The 25,494-nt window shown below is 47.5% G+C and overlaps 1 protein-coding gene across 1 annotated transcript in view; it reads right to left on the minus strand.

Annotated features, from left to right (window-relative positions):
* LOC126548163 (bone morphogenetic protein 1-like) overlaps nucleotides 1–25,494 on the minus strand; it is a 688,441-nt gene that overhangs the window by 11,921 nt on the left and 651,026 nt on the right. Inside the window, exons 12-14 of the mRNA XM_050196288.2 lie at nucleotides 24,663–24,823; nucleotides 21,777–21,963; nucleotides 7,581–7,706 (exon numbers count right to left, since the gene is read on the minus strand). Coding sequence (XP_050052245.1) covers nucleotides 7,581–7,706; nucleotides 21,777–21,963; nucleotides 24,663–24,823 — 474 coding nt within the window. The remainder of the gene's footprint in view (nucleotides 1–7,580; nucleotides 7,707–21,776; nucleotides 21,964–24,662; nucleotides 24,824–25,494) is intronic.

Below are 25,494 nucleotides of genomic sequence, written 5' to 3' on the forward strand. Positions count from 1 at the left end.
GCTACGTGCGTTATGTAAGAGCACAAGCAGCTTCATCGTGGCAAGAGGAGTGGCTATAGAGAACGAGCACCGCGAAAAGAGAATTACGGAAGCCCAGGTGATCGCATGCCTCTATTTTCGTGGTGTGCTTTCTTTCGACGTTGAGCCAACTCGCCCAAATTTATTGAAGCCATTGTGGCGCAAGGAAACACGGACAAAAAAAATGAGGACACGACACCACGGGCGCTAACCCACAACCAGTTGTGAGTTAGCGCCCGTGGTGTCCTGTCCTTTTCTTTGTCCGTGTTCCTTTGCGCCCCAATGGATTCCATACATCTCTACCAACATGCCCAAGAAGAAGTTATTTTGCCCACACTTCTACGTTTAGGAACGTCAGCAGCAATACCCGACGCAGAAACAGTGACTACCTTTGACGCAATAGCACACGCTAAAGGGGCGGACATGACCAGCAATCGTGCGTCAAATAAACTGCTGGGCTCCGAACATATGCGTACACCGGCGCATGTCGCTGTGTCGCATGGCGCATGTCGAAGACCGAGAAACAAGAGAGAGAGAGAGAGAGAGAGAGAGAGAGAGAGAGAGATCTGTGCTACCGCTCAGAAGACCGGGTGGGCGAGCCAGGGGCTGTCTGCTTGAATAATGGATTCCAGGACCGACTGGTTTCCGCGTCGTTTCGCAAGGTTAGTAGAGTATAGGACGCGAGGCGGGAGCGCGGGCCTGTATAGTCGCGTTTCGTATATACCGATGAGGCGCGTATTAACGATCCAGCTCCCTTCTATCGGGCAGTGGAACGGCCGCGCTGCTCGACACGAAATGCATTCAGCGCACGGTCACCACCGCAGCAGCCTGCGTGTCGCGCGTTGTCCAGTATAATCCACGCAGGCGCTGTCCCGTTGCGACACGGGCTTCGCCGTACCCGACCTAAGCTTTACAATATTCCCTGCCCCACCTCCGCACTTTAATATCGTGTCCCTTTTAGCACGTGATAGCGGCGGGCTATCCTAAAGTACCAAAAACAGTATTGGTGATGGGGGAGGGGAGGGGAAGGGGGGGGTGGCGAGGTTGCGACATGTGAACAAAGGGGGTACTGTAGTGGAAACGGCGGCGACGACGACGACGAGGCGTAGGGACCTATGCCCGCGGTCAGACCGGGCGGTGGGGGAGTCCCTTTCTCGCCCCTTGTCGGCGCTAAGGACATTGCGGCGGCGGGCAGTGCAGCAGCAGCCCCCGACGCCGCCGGCCTATCCGTCCGCGCTCCTTTAATGGCGTGCGCGGATCCGCGCGGTGCCATTAACATAATAAATCCGGCGCCTTGCTGACTCGGGTTACGGCGCTGGTGCTCAAAGTAATGAGAGGCGGCACTTGACGACACGATGAGGGGAGGCATGGGAGGCTAGAGGGGAACTGGGCCCGCCACTTTTCTTTTGATCCGGCAGGCAGTGCCCCGGGCTGAACGGGCCGAGCCCCCGAGTGGATTGGAGAGGCTGCCTGTGGCGCTTGAACCTGCTGCGCTTGTACACGTGCGCCCTGTACACAGCTCCGTTTCGAGTGGCCTTTAGAAAAGGGCCATTTCTTTTGGGGTCGCTTCGTTGTTTTCGTGCACTCTCAAGCTTAACGTCTGTGCGTGTGCGCTCGTGTTTGTGACGTGTGGGGAGGGTGGGGGGCGGGGAGACTCGAGGCATACGCTAAACTTTTTTAAACGCTAACCTCCTTACACGCTTATCTTCACTCTAAACTTCCATTCCTTGCGCTGCAGCGGGAAGTAGGCGACTTCCGTCTACGACATGGGAAATGAAAATTGAGAGTTCAGGAATGAGGTCACGGGGTTGGCGAAGGGGGTGGGGGTAGTTGTTTTAACGTCGCTGCTTTGCACCAACGGGGGCAGGAGGCAAAATACATCTTGAAACAGAATCACTTGTACGGATCTTAAACGGATCCTCCCCTATACGAGAGCACGGTAGCAACGATTACAAGTAAATTGTATCGGTTAGTGTGTTCCCGGTGTAAACATCCCCCAGTCAGGTTATGAACAACTACACTGCACATACCAACAAGACAGCGCACATTCTCACTTCTGGAAACGATAAAACAAAACTTTCGATATCGGTTTTCTCTGAGAAAAAAAAATATATATATGAAGAGGAGCGGCCCTCTGGAATGGCTGCCAAGATGTCGCGACCTGATAGCCTGCGGTATAAATATGGTTCTATGAAGACTTGACTAGCACCGTCTATGCTCGACAGCCACGAGATGTCGACGAACTGCGACGACATGTTAAATCAGCAATTTGTTCCTTATAGGTTACCATCCTGAAAGAGCCAACGAGTACTACCTTCCCGATGGGCCCGCTCCTGTAATGTAGCGAGGGGTGTGACGCACCATTTTTAATAATTGTAAAGTTAGCTGTTCTGCCAGGTTATTTGCACAACTAATGGCGGCGTAGTCATTTTTTTTTTTTTGGAAACAGCGCGTACAAGCACAGTTTGCTTGTATTATGACGTCAAAAAATGTAGACGCGGCTCTCGTGATGAAACCAGGCGCGAGAGACAAGCCCAAGAAAATGCAGCGAGCACGTCGTCTTCACTCGAACGATAACCAGTGCCGCCATTCGTTGGGCAAATGTGCAGGGCTGAGAAGCGTGATGGCGTATTATGAAAACATTTTATTGAAACAGTGTAGTAAATGCGACTTGCGTGGTTATTTCTCTAAAAGACACACTCAGGTTTATTGTGTTATGTGTCTGCCAGAGGGAATGGCCTTGAACATCACGTGACCACAAGTTTAACCATGCTCATGGCCCACCATGTTTATTCTCTTCATACTGTCGCAGAAAATCAATCATAAGTATAGAGGGTAGGGGATTACCGTATTGCGTGTTGAAATCATTTGGCGTTAGCAGAGATCATGATTCTGTAAGCAGCTAACTAATGGTAGATATTATTCAACGAATCGCCCATTACAGTGCCATTATAGGGAGCATGACACCAAACCTGATCTTAAGAGGAAGCTTTAGCTCGGGTGCTCCTATATAACTGCATGTAAAAGGAGAATTCGTTTTTCTCGGCAACCACTGCACCAAATTTGACGAGCTTTGTTGCATTTAAAAGAAAAACTTAAAATCTAGTGACTATTGGTTTCGAATTTTTTTATTTAGGTCGTCAAATTTTTACCAAAAATTGGCAAAAATTGCTAATTTTCAGAAAGCTAAACTATCAAGTTCACAACTCCGTAACTCAGCAATGAAAAATGATATCACAATTCTGTGAATTGCATCTCATGGTACATCTAAAGCAGACAAAATTAATGTGTTACACATGAATCTCAAAAAATTTAGTAATATGTAAATACAGCTTTTGCAGAACCCTTGTACATGACGTAACAAATTCACGTAATATATAAAGTGACATATTGAATTTGTCCGCTTTGAATAATCTAATGGATGCCGTTTTCAGAACCGCGATATTTGTTCTTGATGCTGAGCTATTAATTTGTAAACTTCGTGCTTGTATCTTTCTCGAACTTTCAAAATTTTGAGAACTCTTTCTACAAAATTCAGGCCCTCAATCGAATATCCGCTTCCAACAGTCACTAGAATTTAACTTTATCTCTAAAATGCAACAAATTTTATTAAAATAGGTCCAGCGGTTATCCCAGAAAAGCGTTATTGCGTTTTACATGTATTTGAATAGGCCGCGTCGGAGCTGGGCCCGAGCTAAAGCTTCCTCTTAAGGACTGATATAAAGCCGCCGAAAAGCATCGATGCACTGTGCTCCATACTCGGGAAATACAGTTTTTAAAAAAAAATTAGTACAAAGCAAGAAAAACACACGGAGAGAGATGTTGGATCGGACTGACAAAGCCGTTCGTGTGCAAGATTTGTTCGTAAGACCGGGTGCCCACCATTCCATAGCTGGCGATGGGCTGATATAGCATGGCTCCGTGGGTGATGACAGCCAAGGCGCCGGCAAAGAAATGCCCATTGGAAACAAAAAGCACGGCAAGCGCTGTCCCTACATTTTTTTTTTGTAGCACTAAAGCTTCATCGTAACAGACTTAATGAGGGACTGAAGACAGTCTATGTAAACTCGAAAAGCTGGAAAGTCGGCCTGGATCGTCAAGTTATGGCTGGCTTTATAAGAGTTGGGGGAGAAGAGAGAAGCAAAAATATAGTGAGAGAGAGGTTGGCGGCAGAGACGGAAATGACTGGGCTTGTGTGCATAAAAAGCGAGGCGTCTTTTTCACCTCTGGAGTCAGGACAGAAAGGAAAAGAAGCGTTTGAGCTCGTTAAAGGTGACGCAACAGGCGCACGTTATATTTGACGTGGCGACTCCGAGCTTATCGTATACAGGAAAATGAATAGTCAAGAACGTGGCGTGAAAGGAAACTGCAACTGTCCATTGCTACTCAGTCAAAGGCGACAAAATCCACCTCAATGTGGCGGGATGGACGAGAAACGGCGTTTTTCAAGTCGCAGTGGTGTACACTGCATCGTTATAAGCAGCCGAGCACACGTACACCCGTGAGTAAACGTATACGGACCAAAGGGACGCCGAAAGACCCCGTGGTCTTTCGGCGACCTGTAGAAGCATGCTAATTACAAATAAATTTCTTGTAGTTAGCATGCATAAACTGAAATTGACGAGTACACTGGAAGGTTCACAATGCCAAGTTTGGACTGCAGTCTTTAATTTCAAATTACATTCACAGACAGAGGAAAAAATCGGCTTTATCGCGCAATCCCTTGTCCGTATACTTTTGCCCACGGGTGTACGTCGAGCGATGTTCCAGAACGTGTTCCGTTGTGCTCGCTCTTATCTTACTCTTATCTATTCTTACCTCAGAAAAATGCTGTTACTCGTGCGTATACATGGGTGCGCGAGTGCGTGCGTGTGAGCGTTGTAACCCACCAAAATTTGGACCGCTAGTTATGTTCCTTTCTCGAGTGCACGTTGCATTTGCTTCGACAAAGCCGCGCGATGTGACTACTTCTGCAGCGCCGTATAAGGTCACACGTACACTTCGTCTCATTCACGCTTTATTATTTTTCCTTGGAGCCCCATTCACCTTCAGCTTTATGCATATTCAGATTTGCTAAGAAAATGGAATAATCATCCTACGCTATAACGATACCAATTGTTAGTGTTTTATGAGCGAAAGAATAGATGAAGAGAGAATCCAGAAATAACAAACAAACAAACAAACAAACAAACAAACAAACAAACAAACAAACAAACAAACAAACAAACAAACAAACAAACGGTACAGCGACAAGAGAGCGAGGAAAGAAACAAGACAAAATTTAATCTGCCCAGAGTCAAGTATGATCGCGCAGCCTGGGCGCGAAATGGTTGGCGTTCATTTCTTGCCGAGCACCGAATGTAAAAAAAGAGAAATATGGGCAAAAAGTACAATGACCTACAGTGTATATAAGCCGTTAACTACCCCTCCCCCATAACAGTTTCAAGCGTTGGCGCGTATACGGTACGCGATAAAGTTCAAATGTTTCGTCGCCCACATAAACTGACACAGAATTCCGTCCGAGTAGAGATTGCAAATATCTCCCCTCGAACATCTGACCCTTTACTCCGCGTTTTATTTTATTTTCGTTATTATCTTCTTTCAGCACTAACCATGGTATCGTCGCATAGTGCGGTGCATATACCTGCTTTAATAGCGATTTTTTTTTTCTCTTTCGTTTCGCAGTTAATTTAGTTCGCGGAGCCCCTTGCGCGGAACGTGGCGCTTCCATATAGCGAGCACGGATAAGGCAAAGAAAACCTCGTTGCTCGTAACACAAGGGCGGCATCTGGTCTCTACACACGACGGTGGTGGCGTCATAGGTTTATGTGTGTGTGTGTGTGCGCGCGCGCGCTTTTGCAGGTGCGGAAAGTGTAGAACAAAGCAGAAAATTATACCGCAAGGAAGTTATGATAATCATTGCGGAAAAGAGTTACGAGAATTGCGAAGAAGGCAGAACAAAAAAAAAAAAAAACGCACTTCGCATTTTGACGACCGCGGGGACGTTCGCTTAAAAGTTGTACGTGCTGATTTTACGACGCAGCGAGAAGGGGCGCACGAATTTTTATCTTTATTTTTAACAGCTGCGAGAAACTACAAACGCAGTAATAAACAAAGTTGCACCTTATAGACGCTGCGCGCTGTGTATTACAGTTCTTTTTTGTTTAACGCTCTTGACATTGTGCCTTGCGGCAGGCGTGAACAAAGGCAAGGAACGTGGGGGAAACAAGTGCGCCTAAGGCAACGCAAAACGTTATCTATATTCATATTAAATAACGGTGGCTGCCTTATTACCTCGTAATGTCTCCCACACCATTCTTTATGTTGTGCGAATTGTTCTTCTTTTTTTGTTCTTTTTTTTTCTCTGATGTTTCGCCGCACGTCCTTCAGTTGAGCAACCCCGTTGCGCCCGACATGAAGTTTCTGATGCTGCTTCTACAAGAGCCCAATTTTTCTCGAGATTGGAGCGTTTCAAAGCTTGGATAAAAGTCTGTCGCGTAATATCGACACTTCGCTTCTGCGATCGCGCCCTGACGGGCTTCGTCCCTCTGGCCAGCTCACTGAACTCGCGCTCCGACCCTTCGAGGTGTGCCCCGTGCCCGGCACTGTGTTGGGTGATGCGCATTGCTCTAAGGCCCAATGAAACATTTCGCACTCACACTTTCAAGATCTCAGATATGCGAAGTGAAAGCGACAGAAATATTCGTTAGACCTGTAAAGTCTTCGAAACTAGAAATAATATAGTTGCAACTGGTAAAGAAAGGAAAAAAAAAAGAAAGAAAACACTACCGAAGCAGGAGATACCGTTCCAGTATTTGTGCCTCTTGGGATATGAAAACATAGATCAATGGAAAACACGGCGACCGCGTTAGCCATAAGTCCAACTTATCTTTGCATTTATGCAGAAATAATGAAAATGTAGAAGCAAAAGAAAAGAAAATGCGAAAGGGAAATTCATACATACTCCGCCTGCCGATTTTTCCCCCGCTTCGAAACGGGGCTCGTATTCACAAAAGTTTTTACCTTAGGATTGTTCGTAAGAGAACATTTTAGCCGAGCCCGATGCTGGACATATAATCAGCGAAGGCAGTTGTCGGCTGATGGTAACGAATACTTACGAACGAGTACCTTTGTGAATTCGTCCCCGAGTGTTTTCGTACAGTGCAATACTGCACGATGTGGACGCACGTTGGAGCCTTTCGATAGTTCGAGCATCGCAACACTTTTCCAGCGGTCGTAAACAACAACAACAACAACAACAACAACAACAACAACAACAACAACAACAACAACAACAACAACAACAACAAACGTTTACAGGAGAAATCAGACAGACAGAAAAGACGGTAAACTTACAGAACTGAGGTTTAATGAAGCAGTTGTAAGTCAAGCATTTTTTTGTCTTTAACTTCTTTCGTAAGCATATATCTTTTTTTTTAACCACTGGAAATTATGATGCATTACTCGGTCTACTAACTAGCCAAGCTTTTTTTTTAATCTTCGACAGATCCAGCATTGACTCGCAACCTCCCAGCCCCGAGCGAGAAACTGATGCGGCTCACCTTCTTTGCAGTCGTGCTTGTTCGGGTGGAGCACGAAGCCATTTTGGCAGGCGCACATGTAGCTGCCCACAGTGTTCTTGCAGATGTGCTGGCAGCCACCGTTGTCGTGAGCGCACTCGTCCTTATCTGCGGAGAAGGAGAAGGCGACAATGCCTGCTAGAGATCGCTGTACTTAAAAAAAAAAAAGACATTTTAAAGCAAGCAACCACGACAGACTGTACAGGCTGCTACGTAGGTGCCCCTCCTGGACGTTCCTGAGTTTTTGTGCTTCTGAGAAAATGATTAATACCCCTGTCACACGGGTAAACTAAAGTGCCCTTTGAGCAAGTGCACTTCAGCGCTCTGAGTGTCATTTTGGCGGCGCGCTGCTACACGAGAAAGACAAGTGTTCTATTCAAATTGGTAGCGATGGCGATCGGGAGTCAGAAGGCAAAGCATGTATTCTAAATAGCCCAACGGCGAGATAGAAGTTTCTAGTTGTTTTTTTCTTTAGATTGCAGTGTGGCACCTTGCAACGTTAGCAACTTAAAAAAAAAAGAAAATGTTAAAAATGACTGCTGACTCTGCTTTCAATATTACTTCACTTATTCTTTTTTTACTCATTCCTGGCGAGGCTACACACTTCGCCGCCGCGAAATGCGTTCGCCGAACACACTCGCCCACAGTGCGCTCTGCAGTAAGCGTTCCTAAGCGCTCCAATGTGGCAGCCTGCGAATAGCTCAAAGTGCGCTTAAGTCTGCCCCTGTGACAGGGATACAAGCCGCAAAAAAAAAAAAAAAAAGAAATACAATCAACTGAAGGAGGTCGTCGTTGCGTCCTCCAGTTTCGCTGACCCGCGAAAGCGGTGACCACGACGTCATTCTGGGCACGTACTTTCACGCGGTCGTTTTCGAGGTATCAGAGGCAGGTACAGTGAGCTACAATGGAGGAACGCCAGCCAGGCAGAGCTGTCAACCCCTGTCGCTTCTGCGAAATTTAGCGTTGCCGTCGCTGGTGGAGACGTTTTATGCGTCTCTAGGATTTCGTTACAGGCAGTCGTGAGAGACCGCGGCTTCCAGCTCTATTTCAGTTTCCGTCTTTTACTGAAGTAACGCCCCTCGTAATTCATGGATCAGATCGGTAGCGATGGTTCGATTAAGTATTTGCCGCTGTCTCTTTGAGCATTTAGAACGAAGAAGCGTGGAGACACTTTTTAGAGGGCCGCTCTTAAGCGCCACTTCTTGCGTTGACAGTCGGCGTGCCGCGTCGGCGGCGTTATACCTCGTAACCGAGCGAACGAGCACAGACGAAAGATGAAAGCGAACGCGGAGGAAAAATGAAAGAAGGGAGCGCCAGGAGGAAAGTGGAGGAGGAGTGGCGGGGAAACGGCCTGCGCATGCAGTTGCCGGCTTCCACTGCATCTGCCGCCGCGCGGGTGATCTCATCTGCGCTTCCGATGTGTGCGTGTGGGAGGGGGGGGGAGAGCCAAAGTTTCTACGCTCGTCCGCCGCGTCAGCTGCTGAGGTCAGTCCGCGGTACCAGCGTGTGTGACGTGTATCACTGCTCCTGCAAGGGGCGATGGCGAGCGGCTACGAGTAAGGCTCGACGTGTCCCTTCCTTGGGTGTTGTCGCCGCTGACACTGGTGGCACGACTTCCCCGCGACGAAGGGCCACTCTCGTCGTTGGTGGAACGAAGTTGTGAGACGAAAAGCCTAGTACCGCGCAATACGGGCTGTGCGACGACGATGGCTACGATATGGCGCCTGTGTAGCGTGCGTCGTCTGCGTGGTAACGAAGCGCGTTACTCACAGGGTTCTCTTCCTTATATAAACCTATACAATCATAATACAAAATATTGACACGCGAAATGAAAGCACCTATAGAGCTGCGCTCAAATTTCGCATTAGGGGGTATCATAATCGTCGATGATATTTTTTTTTAGGCGAAGTCTCTGCACTACTTCAAGCTTTGCCCAGAGAGGTATTTATTCTTTATTTTTTGTCATTGTGGAAGTCTTCGGGAGACGAATTCACAAAGGTTTACGTAGGTAAAAAACTGTCGTTAGACGACCGTCTGCGTTAATTAAATGCTCATTAATCACGATTTGCCTGCAGGGGCACCTAGCTGTCCTTACAAGCCGCTCTAGCGCTCCAACTGCTTTGCAAATGCGGGCCCTGATGCGTATGGACACACGCCTCATAAACCTATACGAGCAACGTAAAGAGAAGCATTGATTTTTTTTTTATTCTTCAGCCCGTGCACCATCGAGCAAGCGTGGTGCTTATTAAGGTTGCAATAACAACACTGATCCAACAAATAACAACGATGTAAGACATTCTAAATCTAGGCACCACATATAAGCTGCAGCTTTACTGCAAACACGCAAAAAGATATGTTTTCCTTTCCGCTATTTTTCTGCAGATAATTCGAACACTAGACGCCATTTATTCGCGAGCTCGTTTCATTGAGTGAAATAAAAAAAAAGTGTTGACGCAATAACGACTTGAAAGGCAAACGAGTAACACAGCCTGCCATAGCTTGCCGAGCATTCGCTGCACTCACTTCAGAACAGCCTCTGTCTGAGAAGCATGGTAAGTTGATAGCAAGAGGTAGATTGACGAGTAGAACAAAGAAGGGGCGTTATGAAAGTGACAAACAGAGAAGAAAAATTCACAGAAAGCAATATCAGAATCAACGGTATTTTCCACAACGAAAGAGTCCTTCTTGTCATTCATTCCGCCTTTCGCCAGCAGCTCACACGCAACCCTGTCACCATTTAGCCTTGGTCAGCCATTCGGCGGGACGGATGATAACATAGAATAAGTCAACTTTTTCTTTATACGAAGAGTTTGCGATATGTCAGCCGTTTTGGCTGACAGAACAAGTCTGTCGCATTAGGCCAGCATCGATGAAGAAGACGTAGAGGTGGCTTCCTCGCCATATTGGCTGCTGTGACGCCTGTGCTGCTCGCCTTACTTGTAAATATTTGCAAATATACGTTTTTTGTGCGACATTTCTGGTGGAGGTGCAGGGTACGCTGCCTGTTCTTCACCATCATCCCAGCACGGAACTCCGAAGCGGCCGCCGCGTTGTTCCCTCGGCGATGGCCACTGAAGCAACCACCGCGCCGGAACTTGCCGCGCCGCAGCCGCCCCACCGTCTGTCATTTTATCGCTTCCAAAAGATACAGGCACCTTCTGTGGCAGAGATCACGTGGACGTTAAAGATTGGATTTCATGGGACGAGCGTGTCAGCAAACAGAACAGGCGGGAGGATACCCTTATGCTGGCAGATTTGGTATTTTATCTTAAGGGAACTGCACGCGTCTGGTACTTACGAGACGCATGAGCACGATCTAACCAGCTGGGACCTATGCAAAGAAAAACTGAACTTGTTCGGCAAGCGCTTGGGTCGTCAGCTAGCCGCTAAAAAAGTACTTGGTTCTCGCGCGCAGCCATCTACTGAATCATACATTTCGTATACTCAGGATATTCTAGCGCTTTGCCGCAAAGTTGACAGCAACATGTTCGAAGCGGACAAGATCGGACACATGCTCAAAGGCATCACCGACGATGCATACAACCTCTTAGTATTCAGGAACTGTGCTACCGTGGATGCCATCGCGAAAGAGTGTCGGCGATTCGAACAGGCAATATCCCGCCGTATTGCCCAGCAATTCACCAGGCTCCCCAATACTGCCGCATCGTCATCATGCGAATAACCGCCACAGACCATACAATCGCCTGCTTCGGACAATTTGACACGTATCGTTCGTCGTGAAATAGAAGCAATGTCACCAGCCCCTCTTGTGCCCGATGTCTCGAGTGCTAACCAGCCTATGGTTTCCTTGATTCAAGCCGTGGTTCGACAGGAGGTCTCTAATTTGGGGCTCTCCTCTGTCTGCACCTTGCGCGTTCCACCAGTTCCACCAGTCACACCATCAGATCCCCCAGTCACACCGAGGGGCCAGCCCTTTTATTCGCGATACCGCAATCCCGCCGAATGGAGGACGCCAGATGATCAGTGAAGTGACGGCACGCTTAATTTCCCGTTAATTCCTCAGTGCGTCGGTCCTTTCTGTTCTCGTCCTCGTTCTGCCGCGCGTTCGCCCCACGGACCATTTGAAGCATCCTGTTGGTCAGCTGTACAGTCAACGTCCGATTTTTCGGACTCCCTAGGGGTCGCGAAAACGTCCGGAAAATCGGGCAGTCCGAAAAAATGAATGTCTGTCTTTTGCTGCCTTCAAGGGCTCAAATCGACGCAAGCACGTAAGAAAAAGCTCTGAAAGTCTGACAGTACACTAGTTAGGCATATCGGTGTTCGTACTGCGACAGGAGACGGCGGGTGCACGCGTGTATAAATAAGGAATACATAATGTGTCCCGCGACAATTGCCCCTTCCCACGGTTGTTAACCTTCACCGCAATACTTCTCGCTTGCTTCAGCGCGTAACATTGCTGCAGTGAGGCGAAGCTGACTTTCAAAAACCGCAATTATGCAACGCGCAGTGCTTTCAGATCTTCGAAGCCAATCGCGAAGATTACAAAGGCTTACAGGATTACAAAGGATTACAAAGTCGGTGCCATTGCTGTCAGTGGCGAATTCTTTCCATGAAAACACGGCACCGAACGGCAAGAAGCTTAATAGCAAACGTCGAAGCATTGAGGCCTAGCGTTGACGCCTACGGCTGCCAGCGGAGAGCGCCGTGCGAAAGCGCCGGTTCGAGGCGGCGAGATAATCAGAATGGCAGCGGTCGTGGCTTTAATTAATGCCGTTTCGGACCTGCGGTCAGGGAAAGAAGTCCAGAAAATCGGACGACGAAGTGTTCTTGCGTTCGAAATTTCAGACGTTCTTATACATTGGCTCGATGGGGTACGTGGTGGTGCCGCGAAGCGATCCGAATTATCGGCCATGAGCAAAAAATCGGCCGTCCGGAAAAACGGTCGTTGACTGTACACTGGTAACTCCTCTAGCCGACGACACCCCGTCAAAGACCATTCGTTACGATTGCTCTCTGTTACTTGAGTCGGCATTAGCGAGTCTTTCGTTCCCTTACAATAAAATTACAGCTAACGTTCTGTGATATAGAAGCACAAATTCCCCGAGTTTTTCCTGAGTATTTCCAGACTACTGAAAATCCCAGAGAATTCCCGGTGTTCCCGGTTTTACCGATTGCTAGACACACCGAACTTCCTATATAATGTGATCACTTCGCCTTCGAAAGGTTGGTTGATCCGGGTTAAACTCCAGGTTCTTGCAGGTGCCCCAGTACTCTGATGACGCCGCCGGACCTGGCCTGGTGCTGGGGGGCGGTGGACACACAGCGCTTGAAGCCGGAGCGAGCTGAAACGACCGCACGAACTCTTCCTCCGCAGCCCAGTCACACGAATCTGGGCTCGGAAAGCGTAATTTGCCCGCCACGCTGTCTCCGCGGACGAGGGTCTTCGCCTAACTCGTCGCACAACAGCGCACTAACGTTTTGGAAAAGCGAAAATGACGCTGAAACTCGACGCCGGCCATGTAGGTGAACGGGTCCAGACAGTCACACTGATGCTTTTCTCGTAGATGTAATGGCCACCTCATAAAGTAACTTAGCTCAATGGTTTGAATTTCGCTACTGCCATGGGCAATTTTAATTGTTAAGGGCCCGGTGTCGCAGAAAATCCGGTGTTGGCGTCCGGCGTCGGTCGCCCTGTGAGTGAAAATTGCCGTATATCTTCTATATGGAAGTAAAGTTCTTTTTTTTTTATTGAAACCAATAATAGCAGAGGTTGGCGCCTTTATGCTGCACCGGCAAAGACCTTGTCACATAGCAAAGGAAGCAAACAGGCGCAAGAAGAGAAAATGTCCCGAAATATGGTACTCAGTAGAACACCAGGTGTATAAAAACAATACAGTCCAACAATATATGAATCGCAAAGTTTGTGCATGAGTTATGTACCCATGGTGCACATAAAAAATCAAATATTTTGAAGTGGCGAAAACGCAGAACACAATTAATTACACATAGCGCAAAAAAAAAAAGAAAACACGATCACCACATAAATCAATTTTGAACGGAGAACATTTATATCATTCATTTAGCTTATTCGGATAAACTGAAATTTAATATTTCCCCAAAATGTTTGTGTCATCGAAAAAATTTTTCAAAGCAAGAAGTGCTCTTTTCTGAACACTCGCTGTTGGCCATGGACCAATTATCTTTTTTAGAGTGAATGGTCTTAATTCTATCTCAAAGCAACAAATGTGCTTGCATGTACCCTTCGTGGTGAACCATGTTTTGTGCACTCGACAAGGAAGCGACGCACATCTTCGTCTGGATGGCCACAAAAAGACTGCGGACTACAGGCACGTTTTATTCCGTATAAAAAGAGTGTCGAGTAAATGCAGTACCAAGCCGCAGGCGGTGCACTAGTGTTTCGAATTTTCTGTTTTCTCTCAGACTTGTCGGAATGGATAGTTTGATACATGGGTCTACAGAATATGAATCCGAGTTCTAAGGTTGCTGATCAAATCAGGTAGTTTTGCCGAGACGACAGAATATCTGTCTCAGGAGAAGACGGACTTCACTGCGCAAAAGAGGAAGATTGATTGTCTCTGCGTTATTGTGCACCCGATTCGCAGCTGCGTCTGCTGCAGTATTGCCAGGAATATTGCAGTATCCGGGTATCCATCGAAATGCAATTACGTGATTCAATACGCTTGCTTTCGTGTGTTTTTTCCTCTTTCCTTTTCCTCCCCTCCTTCCTATCTTCCATTTCTGTGTTGATGTCACCTCCCTTCAGAGGAGTAGGCAGGCGTTGTGCCCCTTCCGGTGGCAGTTGCCAGCCTGCTCCTCGCTTTCCCTTTCCTGATACCTGTGTATATGTGTATATGTGTTCAAAACAAATAATAATAATAATAATGAGCATCTCATACAACAGCAATGTGTTCAAATAATTTTTCTTATTGCTTTGTCGTATATGGGAGAGTGGCTTGCGAATCGCTAAAAACAACTCATTTTGCGCATTTTTTGCTGATGTGAAACGCAAAGCAGGCAGGATTGCAAACAGTTCTGCCAAGGTGGAGGATGTCTCTCGGCGTAATTTAAATGTTTGCTCTAGTGCCAAATGTGGAACGACGAATGCTGAAGCCGAGGAATTTTTATGACACGAACCGTCTGAATACACGTGGATGTGCTGGGGATACAATAAGTAAATTTGGAATAGTGCCAGTTGCTGTGCGGCTACCATGAACATGTCTCTTTTAGACATTATCCTCTCGACCGATAATTCTATTTCAGGACTTGTTAACATCAAGGAGCGCAGCTAACATCCGCTTTGCATAATTCAAATATTGGTAATAATGCTTTATGCTCGTTAACAACATCGTAAATTTAGCTTTTGTTTCGCTCGCTAAGCGCCAGGTTCAATAGATGCTTCTCGTGTTGAGTTAAGACGCGATAAATACGTCGGCATGTTTGAACCGTTCGTATGACTGAAAATGGTTGGTGACGAGCTTCAGCAATTACTAGAGAACTCAAGGTAGGCTGCTGAACCTCAAGACACTCGCAGTCCCCTTGCCAGTAAACATTGGAGACGTTCCTCAGAAATTTGCGATAAACCACGGAGAATAGGCGCCGAATAAGCAATTTTTGTTTTAAATTTATGAGTGCGTTATGAACTTGTAATAGTGTAGAGACTGATCCCCCCCCATGTTGTGCCAGCCAGTCACCGAAGTATGTTTATTACAGTATTTGTCTGGTTTTCAATCGCGCGGATGTGCGAGGCCCATGACAAATCCCGGTCAAGAATAACGCCAAGAAATTTATGCTCTTTCACGAACACCAAAGTTTGCCCTTGAAGCGTTAGTTCGAAATTATTTAGCTGTCTAGTGAAAGGAAGTACGGCTGTCTGCGTATGAGGGACTCATGCCCCGTTCTTTTAAAAAGATGTCGATAATATCAATACCCTCTTGCGGCGTTGTTTGTGTGTCTTGTATATGAGATCCAGAGGCCCATATGCAGATGCCATCAGCGTACAGACAATATTGCAGGCCAGACGGTAGTTTTTGTGGTAAGGCTGCCATGACACAGTTGAAGAAAAACAGAGTGAGAACACTGCCCTGCGGAACGCCCTGCGTGATTACCTTCTCCTTCAATTGCTTCCGTAAAAGAAAAAAAAAAGAAAAAAAAATTTAACATGCCAGCAAGGACGTGCATGTGACTCATAGTGTCGAAAGCTCTCTGAACGTAGAAGAATACTGCTATTGTCAGATTTCCATGCCTTCGTTCATGTTCCACGCATGTGACAATGCCTAACACTGCATCCATTGTACACCGATTTTGTCAAAAAACCTGTCATGTAGTTCGAAAGCACATTTGTGTGTTCGCACGACCATTGCAGTCGACTGCCTACCATCTTCTTCATTAGTTTACAAAAACAGCTTGTGAGATCGACGGGTCGGTAGGAGTCAATAAAAAGAGGAGTATTTCCTGGTTTCAGTACTGGAATTACACGAACTAATTTCCATGAATCTGTAAGACTATCTCTTATCCAGATATCATTAAATATGTCCAGGAGAGCCATCCCACTTACAGGACCGAGGTTCTTCAACATCACATACGTAACGCCCTGTGGGCCTGCAGTTGTCATTGTATGGCATAGCGTTATGAGCACATTTCAATTCATCTAAACTCACAGTCAACTTGAGGGTGTTTTGGCACAGAGCACGCACGAACCTTCTGTTCTGCTAGCGCTGTGGAACTTGCAAATTGCAGGTAAGTAAACGAAATTCCTGGTCGGGTTATAAGTTGACAGAATTCGTTAGCAACAGATGTTTGCGGAGCGTCTCGAGCTACGGCAAGGGCTCGGAAAGGATGGCTCTGGGTAACTGTCTCACTAAAATATCGGACAACTGACCTTATTCTGGGAACTGGAGTGAAAGGAGACAACGACGAGCAGTGTTCTCGCCATCGTCTCGCACCTAATTTGTGTAAGCGTCTGCGCGAAGTTGACTGAACTTTCTGTGCCATCTTGTAGTCGTCCAATTTGCCGCTGCGACGGTAAGCACGTTGTGCTCGTCTTCTAATTCGTATTCCCCGTAAACTGCAGCATATTCATTTGGGACGAAGACTTTCTTTGTGCAGATCTTGTAAGACTCACACAATATATCTGGAAAACATTGAAAGTTCGGATTTTCGCGCAATGAGTTAGCTATATAGTCACAAAAATTTTGCCGATTAGTACATGTTGAGTAGCGCCGGGTCCCTTCACTCCGTATGAGACGACGTTTTACTATAATAGGAAAATGATCCCTGCCGTGCGCTTCTATGTCCGTTGACCATTCAACGCCATCAAGAAGGTCACGTGAGCAGAACGCAACATCTATACAGCTGGAGTAACGAAACCCCCACAAAAACGTTGGAGAGCTGTCATTTAACATGGTCAAATTACATTCCTCTGCTGCGCGTTCGATAACGCTTCCGTGGGAATCTATGTTCACTGCCCCAGACGACGTTATATGCGAAGTCCCCACAAACCAGCACATATGATTTTGTCATACCAAACACATTCGCCAAGCTGTCTACAGATATCTTACTAGAACCTTGTAGATAAGGACTTATCACCGTAACGTATGTATTTTTAAAATATATCAGCATGCTACGAACTGCGGTATATCTGAATCACTGACTGTATTAAATAGGACGGCAGATCTTTTTTCACGCATAACATCACTCTGCTATTTCTAGCAATGCGCGACGATTCATATATCACATAGTTTGAAAGACAAAAGTCATCTCGTACGCCTGCCTCCTGTATACATAAAACAGGAAAGTTACGGTGAGCTAGTAGTTTGCGAAAATCATCTGACTTGTTACGAAGGCTATTAGCATTCTACTGAAGTATGAAAACGTTGTTGTAACGACGATTCATTGTAAGTCTGTCGTGGAGCTGTTGGTGGTTGTGGAAGCACCAACAACATCAGAGACAGCAGTGCCTTTACCTGTGGGAGGTTGTTTGTTTGTGGAGTGGCAATGAGTATTGCAGTTAAAGCTGCAAATAGTATGGCCAGGATCATCTGTGCCACGGGTATAGGCGCGTAATCACCAAACGATTTTGAAGCTCGATCTGTGATCGGAACAGATCGCTGTAGAGCTGACGGCGATGGTCGCTGGGATGACTGGTGTGGGTGGGGCGAATGCTGAAGCAGTCGCTGAGATGTTAGTTGAGGTTGCTGTGTCAATGGCACAGGGCGTTACTGAGAAGGTCGACGATTTTTACGCGATGCCTGGGCAAGATGAGTAGCATTCTCTGAAGATTGATCGTGTCGCTCGCTGTCAGAAGGTTGTCGACCTGATTGCTTTAGAGCTGCAGAATAGTTTAACTTGCCCGCCTGCCCATGCTCTTTGTTGGGAGTTAGAGGCGCATATCTTACGGTATCAACGTTAAGTGCATCAACGCATTATGAGGAGGCAGTCTTGTGTATGTCAACTTGTATTTATGTAGTTTTCGGGCAGCTCTGTTGTGAGGGCACCCGGAGTAGGACGCTGTATAATTTCCGTCACAGTTGGCACGCTTTAGCTGACACACAGACTTACACTCTGAGTGGTTGTAGTCTTTTGAGCATATGTTGCAGCGACGCGGACTGCGGCAGTTCTTCGCTAAATGTCGGCATCTCTGCCACTTGTAGCATCTCATCGCAGGACCAAGGTATTCTTCTACAGGATGACTCGAGAAATCCAAGTCCACTCTTTGCAGCATTGGTTTGTCTTCCCTGAAATGGAGAATAACGGTTCTGAGAGGGCGCGATTCTACCGCTCTCTCTTCTTGATGATTGTGGCGTGTCTGACGACGGGCAGATGTCACACCAAAATCCTTCAGGAAATGAACCAGTTGTTCTTCCGTACACTGAACTGGGACATGGCGTACCTTGCCAACATTTTTTGTATAGGATGCCGGAAAAAATGGTTTGACTCCCAAACCAGCCGCTTCACTCATCTACAGTAAATGTCTTGCAGATGACACGGAAGCAATGATGACAGAAAAACTTCCATCTCTATCCACATGGAATATCTGCGCCTTTTGCTTTGCCGCGGAAACAATTTCTAACGCAGCGTGGTTTGGATCACTTGCTAGAAGTTGCGGGCTGCCTGTGAAGGTCGAAAAACAACAGGAATTCCCTCAGGTCACTTCTTTTTGTACGCTATCAAAGAGAACGGCGTATCGTCACACTCTATATCTTCTTAGCTCATAGGTGGATGTCCTAACTTCGTCAGCCCGTGATTTCCTGGCTTCACTTTCGCATGTCCCGGCCATATTCACTGAAGGTGCGCTGAAGCGTTGAAAACTAGCGTTACCCGCTTGATGACAGTAGTCGCATGTTGTGGCACTCGCGCGTCTCAGAACGCGCCGTTGGACACATGGCTGGTGCCGGTGTTCTTTGCTGCCTACCGCCGTGGTATGCGGAGATGCGCTGCAGAGCGCAGCAAAACCACGCGATAATGTGCGTGATCTTTAACATATAGGTATCCCACAGGATGTCTGTCCTCTGTGGGCAACAGCACAAAGTCTCAAAACAGCAGCGATTCTTCGGATGTTCGCATAGTGCCCCTGTAAAGCTAGCTTCACTGCACAGTGACCCTGTATAGCTAGCTTCTCTGCATTTACACAAGGAAAAAACAAACGGAGGTGAAGCAGGCGTTAAGCACTTCCTATACATGGGCCGATCTCGAAGGTAATGCTATGCCGGGCCGACCCGCGGCGGAGGTGAGTGAATAAACTTTATTTCGGAGACCAAGCTGTTGACGCCCGAAGGTGGGCGGCCACTCTATTCCAGGTAGCCATGGCCCTGCGTGATAGCCAGAGTCTAGTTCACCAGCCGAAGCTGGTCTTCAGGTTTTGGGCTTGTTAGTTGTGCCTCCCACTGGTCTTCTGTTGCTGCTTGGATAGGCGTTGTCCGCAGGTTCTTTTTGCATTCCCAGACCATGTGATAAAGGGTGTTTGGTGTATTGCAGAATTGGCAGTCTCTCGTAAATGTTGAGGGATGCAATGCGTGTACTATGCGTGCCGGCTTTAAGCACTCCCCATACGTGAGCCAATCCCGAAGATAGTGAAATAACGGGCCGACCCGCGGTGGAGGTGCGTTTCGCCATGAAGGAGCCTACATATACTTATACACAGCTTCGCTGCTCATGCTTCTTCCCAGTGTGGAAGGGCACTGAGTTTGTTTGTTAATTTGGTGCAGCTAAAAAAAAAAAAAAACGCAGTTTCGACGGAAAGACGAAGCATCGATTGCGACAGAAAATTATTGGGCAGCTATACGAAGTAATGATAGTAGTTTTATCGGCCGTATAATCTTGCAAAGATACGCATACTAACTAAATTGACAAGCATGGTGTCACGCGCGCACAAGCAAACATGAACACATCTCACTCGATGGCCGCGGAAAATTGCTGTAAGAACGCTGCAGCGAGGAAACGCGGCAGCAGCAGCGAGTGAACTGACTTTCCTGTGGCCACTCGCATTAACGCGAACTACGCCGCGGAAGCACAGCGCAGCGCGGACTCTGTATTCGTCGCAGATGGCTTTCAATATACAGCGGCTCGACCGCGCGCGCGTGGCCACCCGGGCCGCCCCGGAGTAAACCCCCCTCCCCCCCCCCCCCCTCCCACGCTCCCCCCCGAAGCTTTGCACGTGATGGAAGGCGGCGTGCTTCGTCCCCGCTTTCCTCCGTTGCGTGCGCGAGATTGAGACGCGATCGCCGGCTCACCCTCGCACGCTTTCTCTCGCACATACAGCATTCAGCTATACTAACCTCGCGCCACAGTCATCGACGAGACGACATCACAACTTGAACTTGATGCCCTACTTTGGACGCACTAATATGTTTAAATTCAGTCTTTTTCCTCGTTCCATAGAAGACCGGAATTCCTTACCTGGGTCTATTCGCTCATGCTCACTCCGAAATGTTGTATCTGCCATCAAGGATGAATGGTCCTAGCACATCACCCTCATCGTTGTATCGTACTTTTCTCTGTATAATTTTCCTCTGTTAATCCACTCCCGCTATAGCGCTTATTGCGCTGCAGTATGTAAATATAAAGAAATAAATAAAATACGGCACGCCGCGATGATTTTATCGACCTTCGACTTTATACAGAACTTCACAGAGACGCCCAATGGCAGAAATTCTCCTAGAGTGTCCATATAATTGCTATCGCAATAATAATAATAAAAAACACCTGGTGCACGCATTTTGTAGAGAACGAAAGTTATTCTCAGCAAATAGTCAACGTGCTATATTAATCATATTAATTAGAAAAAGGGAATCAGAAACATTATTGAAGCCGGTAATAATAGTCCCTCATGCATGCCAGGTGATACGTGTTGGTAAATGCAAAGCATCTCCATTATTTCTGCCTATTTTCTTTGAGCTTCTTTGCCAAGGAACTCCACCGATAAACATTATTCCTCAACGGAACAAAACCAGATGTGAAATATATTGCTTGGAGCAGTCACGAAAAATCTTTCTGCGACGAACGCTGTTTCTTGACATGCAAATTATGCAGTAAATAAAGCACACGCCTAATGCGAACGCCAAATCATACCTAATGCAAGTCGATCCTCCCTAGTGGTCGGAAGACTGACAAAATTTACATATGCATGAATTCTTGGACGAGTGAACTGAACTACCGGTTACAACCAGAAATGCCTGCATTTCGATAGTTAAAAAAAAAGGAGAATACAAGATTAAGAAGGTAACAGTACGCCTCGACAGCAGAGCCATCGCTATGTTCCGCGCACACTCTCACTCTCTTTCTATCCGTCTTCCCCATCCATCGAGAATTCCTTCGAAAGATTGCGAAACAAGCAAACCCGAGCTATTAGCGTAAATGCCATGTCTCTTCACTGCGGCTCTGAGTGCCCCCTATTCGCCTCACTGACGCTCCTTATCTTTCGCAAGTGCCCGCACGCTATTGGCCGTCGCGGAGGTGCACGTCTCGTTATCGCGCCGATCGATACATACCGCAAATGGCGGGCACCCGAACGCTGGTCAATGACGAAGCACCTTTCTTGTTAATACTTGCTTCCTCAATCATCCGCCGCTCACCACAGCAGTGAGCGTGATCACCGCAGTGATGGGGGGCTACAAGCACGGCGCGCTGCATTTTGTTCGTAAGCGGCAAGCTCTGGCATGCGACAGCAAAATAGCGGCAACGGTACGCCGTCCAACTCACCCGTGAGAAAAACCGCCGCGAAGCCGCTCTTCTGGACCGAGTTGTCCGAGCTGAACTCGATGCGCAGGCTGTTGCCCTCGGAGGTGATGATGGGTGGCAGGTAGGAGCCGCAGAAGAGCCCGTGCTTCCGGATCGTGTTGTCGCCCATCTTGCTGAGGATGTCCACCTTGTCGTACTCGCAGTCTTGCTGCCGTGGCGAAAGAGCAATCGAGTTAAGTGACGTTAACCTATAACACGCGGGGTGCTAAGTGCCCCGGCCGCTCAAATTCGCTCGTAAATGTAACGGAACGAGATTAGTCAAGGAAAAGCAAAAGGTGGCACAGAGAAAAGGCTTCAGGGAAACTTGCAACGAGAAGGAATTAAAAAGAAAAAGCTAACGAACAAGGACGAGGAATGAGAAAGAAGGAAAGTCCTGAAGGTCAAACAGACGTGCGTTACAGTTTGCTGTATACCTACACCGGGGAAAGGGGAGAGACAAAAATTGGGGAGAGATGAAGGGAGAACAAACGAAGGAACTCCTTCACGGGACAATCGTACGAAGCAAACCGACACTGAAGCCAAGGAGAACATAGGGGAAATTAGTCATTGTTTGAATTTACACGTATACTGAAATTAGACTCCGATAAGGTTAATTAATTAATGTATTTATTTATACGGATACCTACATTCGCCGCGTGGACATTACAGTAGGGGGGGAGGGGGGGTGTTCGTTGTGCGTTTATACACAAGATAACGCGCAGTGAAGCAAGTTGAAAAATGAAAATCAACTTCTTGTTCTACACTTGCCGCTTTTGCAAGACTGGCCCTGCAGCAAGCAGCACTCCTCTTCCTCCTCCTACGCAGGCACACGCTTCTGGTACCTTTTACACTCGCGTACGCGCACTCGCGGTGAGACTTCGCACAGTAACCGCAGGTGAACCGCATTCAGAACTGAACAGGCAACGTTGCCCCAACCGTACAATACGTCGCGCGCAGCTACTCGCATTGTGACGGCGCCTCGTGCTTCGCTTTCCAGAAGCATTCCTCTATTCACTAGAGCAAGTTTTGCTCCAATACTTTAAGATATGCGCGTATAAGGTTTACCACGTTCTTCCACGAACCATAACGTCGCGCTACCACAGGGAACCGCAGACGCTTTACGCAATGACCCCGTCGCCAAAGCAGTACAACAGAGTACTAACATCGAACAACCAAGGCGCACATAACAGCGATTACACAAAGTTTTGCGGGCTCCCTTGGGTAGATTACATTTCCTGATTAAATTTAGTAATTTCTTTCTTCTTTTTCTTAGTTTTTCTCTTCTTCTTTCGGTACAGGAACATCACGATAGCGCCGGTACACTGCGCAGTTTTCAGAATGCCGGATGACACTAAATAAGAGAGAGAGATAGATAGATAGATAGATCGAGAGAGAGAGAGAGAGAGAGAGAGAGAGCATTTTCCCATATGGCTGGGGCACGCAGCGTATACAACAGACCTACACTGCGTAGACCCAAATAAAAAGTAATAGAACGGAGCCTTCTATTCATCACCGTTATTCTTATTCTCATTAAAAAGTTGGGCCTTTTCAGCCGCCGCGGTGGCTTAGCGGCTGTGCTGTTGCGCTGCTAAGCATGAAGGTCGCGGGATGAAATCCAGGTCGCGGCGGCCGCATGTCGATGGGGGCTAAATGCGAGAACGCCCGTGTCCCGTGCATTGGGCGCCTGTCAAAAATCCCCTGGTGGCCAAAATGAATACGCAGTCACCCACTACGGCGTGCCTTATAATCAAGTCGTGGTTTCGGCAAGTAAAACCCCAGAATTCATTTCAAAGGTGGCCTTTTCGTTGCCTTCCAGATTTCGAAAGTTCGCATGAGCAGCTGCGCTATATTGGCATTCTGTCAGGGTTCAAGCTCCGACGGCCCACGCCTCTCGCTTATCGACAACAAAGCACGCATGGTTAGGTTTGTTCTTAGTGATGCGTCTGACTCCCTCCGTCACGGTTGGCGCAAACATTGGACAGTATCAGCGCTCCCTCCGACAGCGCACACGAAACTGGAGGCCCGATAAGCGAGGTGGGAAACAAAGCCTCTCACAAAGTGCAAGCGTGGTCGGGTGTCGGTACAGCGGGCATCGAGTCACTTCAGTCACTTGTCTTGAAAAGGAGAGACGCCGTCAGACGCAGAAAATGCTGGCTGTAGTGACTCTGGAAATGCACCCCTCATCCTCCTCTTAGCTCTCTCTCTCTCTCTATCTAAAAAAAAAAGAAAAGAGAAAAGGAAAAGAAAAAGAGAAAGAAGAAAAATAAAGAAAGAAAAGAAAGAAGAAAACTTTTTTTTTGTTGCACAGAAAAGGAAGAGGCGCGAGAAATACGAACAATTCTTCAGTATTTCGGTCAATTGAGTATATACTTGGCATTCTCATCGGCGGCTAAAACTTCTCTCCCACCCTTTTCATGCGAGGCACAATAACATAAAAGTGGGCGTGACATGGGACAAAAGGTGAGAGTTGAAGAAGGAAGCGATGTAGTCCTATAAGCTTCTGTACGATTTGCACGTTATGTGTAGCCGAAGCAAAGCACGCTTTCAGAAGCTAAAAAAAAAATTGTCTTACGGAAGAAAAATAAACTGAGCAGTTTATAGCTCATAAACGGGGTGGCTGAATTATGGCTAATTGCAGACTTTTCTGTGAAATTAAGGCTCAGCATGGTACCGTAACGAAACTAAACAAGCCAAATCACGAGGATGAAATTCACGTGTTCACGCTACCCTCTAAATAAATTAAATAAGCGCACGGCTGTGCTTGTGTGCCTCGTGTTCGCGTGCATGTTTGTGTGTCTGTGCGCGCGCGCGCATGCGTGTACACAGGTGTATGAAAGCGCACACGGCACGTCGTCGGCGCACACTCACGTTGTTCCCTTCGAGGTCAAAGTGGGTGAAGTTGAGCGTGATGCGGTACTGGGGCGAGGCGACGATCTCCCAGATGCAGTTCTTGTTGGACGGGTACAGGTCCGGAAACGATGGACTCGTGATGGTCCCATTCGATGCCTCGATCATGCCGCCGCACGCGTCTGCAGAGAGCGAGGAAACGTTTCAAGGACGCCACATGGGGAGATCAACAATGAGTTGCTAGGGGCCGGCAAACGTAGAGGACTGACCGCAACAGGCAAGTGAGGCCCGAAGCGAACACTAGGTCGGTTTAATGGCGAGGTTCCTTTTTTGCTTCTTTTCAATCATTTCTTAGCATACAGCGTTCAACGTAGGCGGAGTGCCGCAAGGACCGCTGAAGAAGAACGAAAACAAATAGCGTCGGAATGTAGAATCGTTATATTATGTCAGCCCAGGTCGCCAGCACTATTATATGAAGTGTCGCAGTCTTCGGGAAGGCACAGCTTCTTTTCCATCCGTTAGAAAAAATAAGAAACGAAATTAGGCAACTTCACCCGAAGGGTGGATGACTGAAAACGATAGCGAGGTATAGCGTTGCGCTCAAGCTCCTCAGACAGTGTTCAAAGAACAAGTTGGGGACACATGTTGCCGCGACACAGCACACAAAGAAATTTCTGCTGCCCACCAGAAACAGCGCCCTGGAAGCTAGCAGGCGTCTCACAACGTTGGCACGACGAGGAGCGCCGCCACCGGCGTTGCAAGCGTCACAACTGCAACGGTGCGGTTTGCGCACGCCTGCCACAGATGAGACGCGAGTGCTTGTGCGCACAACTCTTATGCAACGGCGGAATAC

The sequence above is a fragment of the Dermacentor andersoni genome, chromosome 1, assembly GCF_023375885.2.
Source record: "Dermacentor andersoni chromosome 1, qqDerAnde1_hic_scaffold, whole genome shotgun sequence".
Lineage (NCBI taxonomy): Eukaryota > Metazoa > Arthropoda > Arachnida > Ixodida > Ixodidae > Dermacentor > Dermacentor andersoni.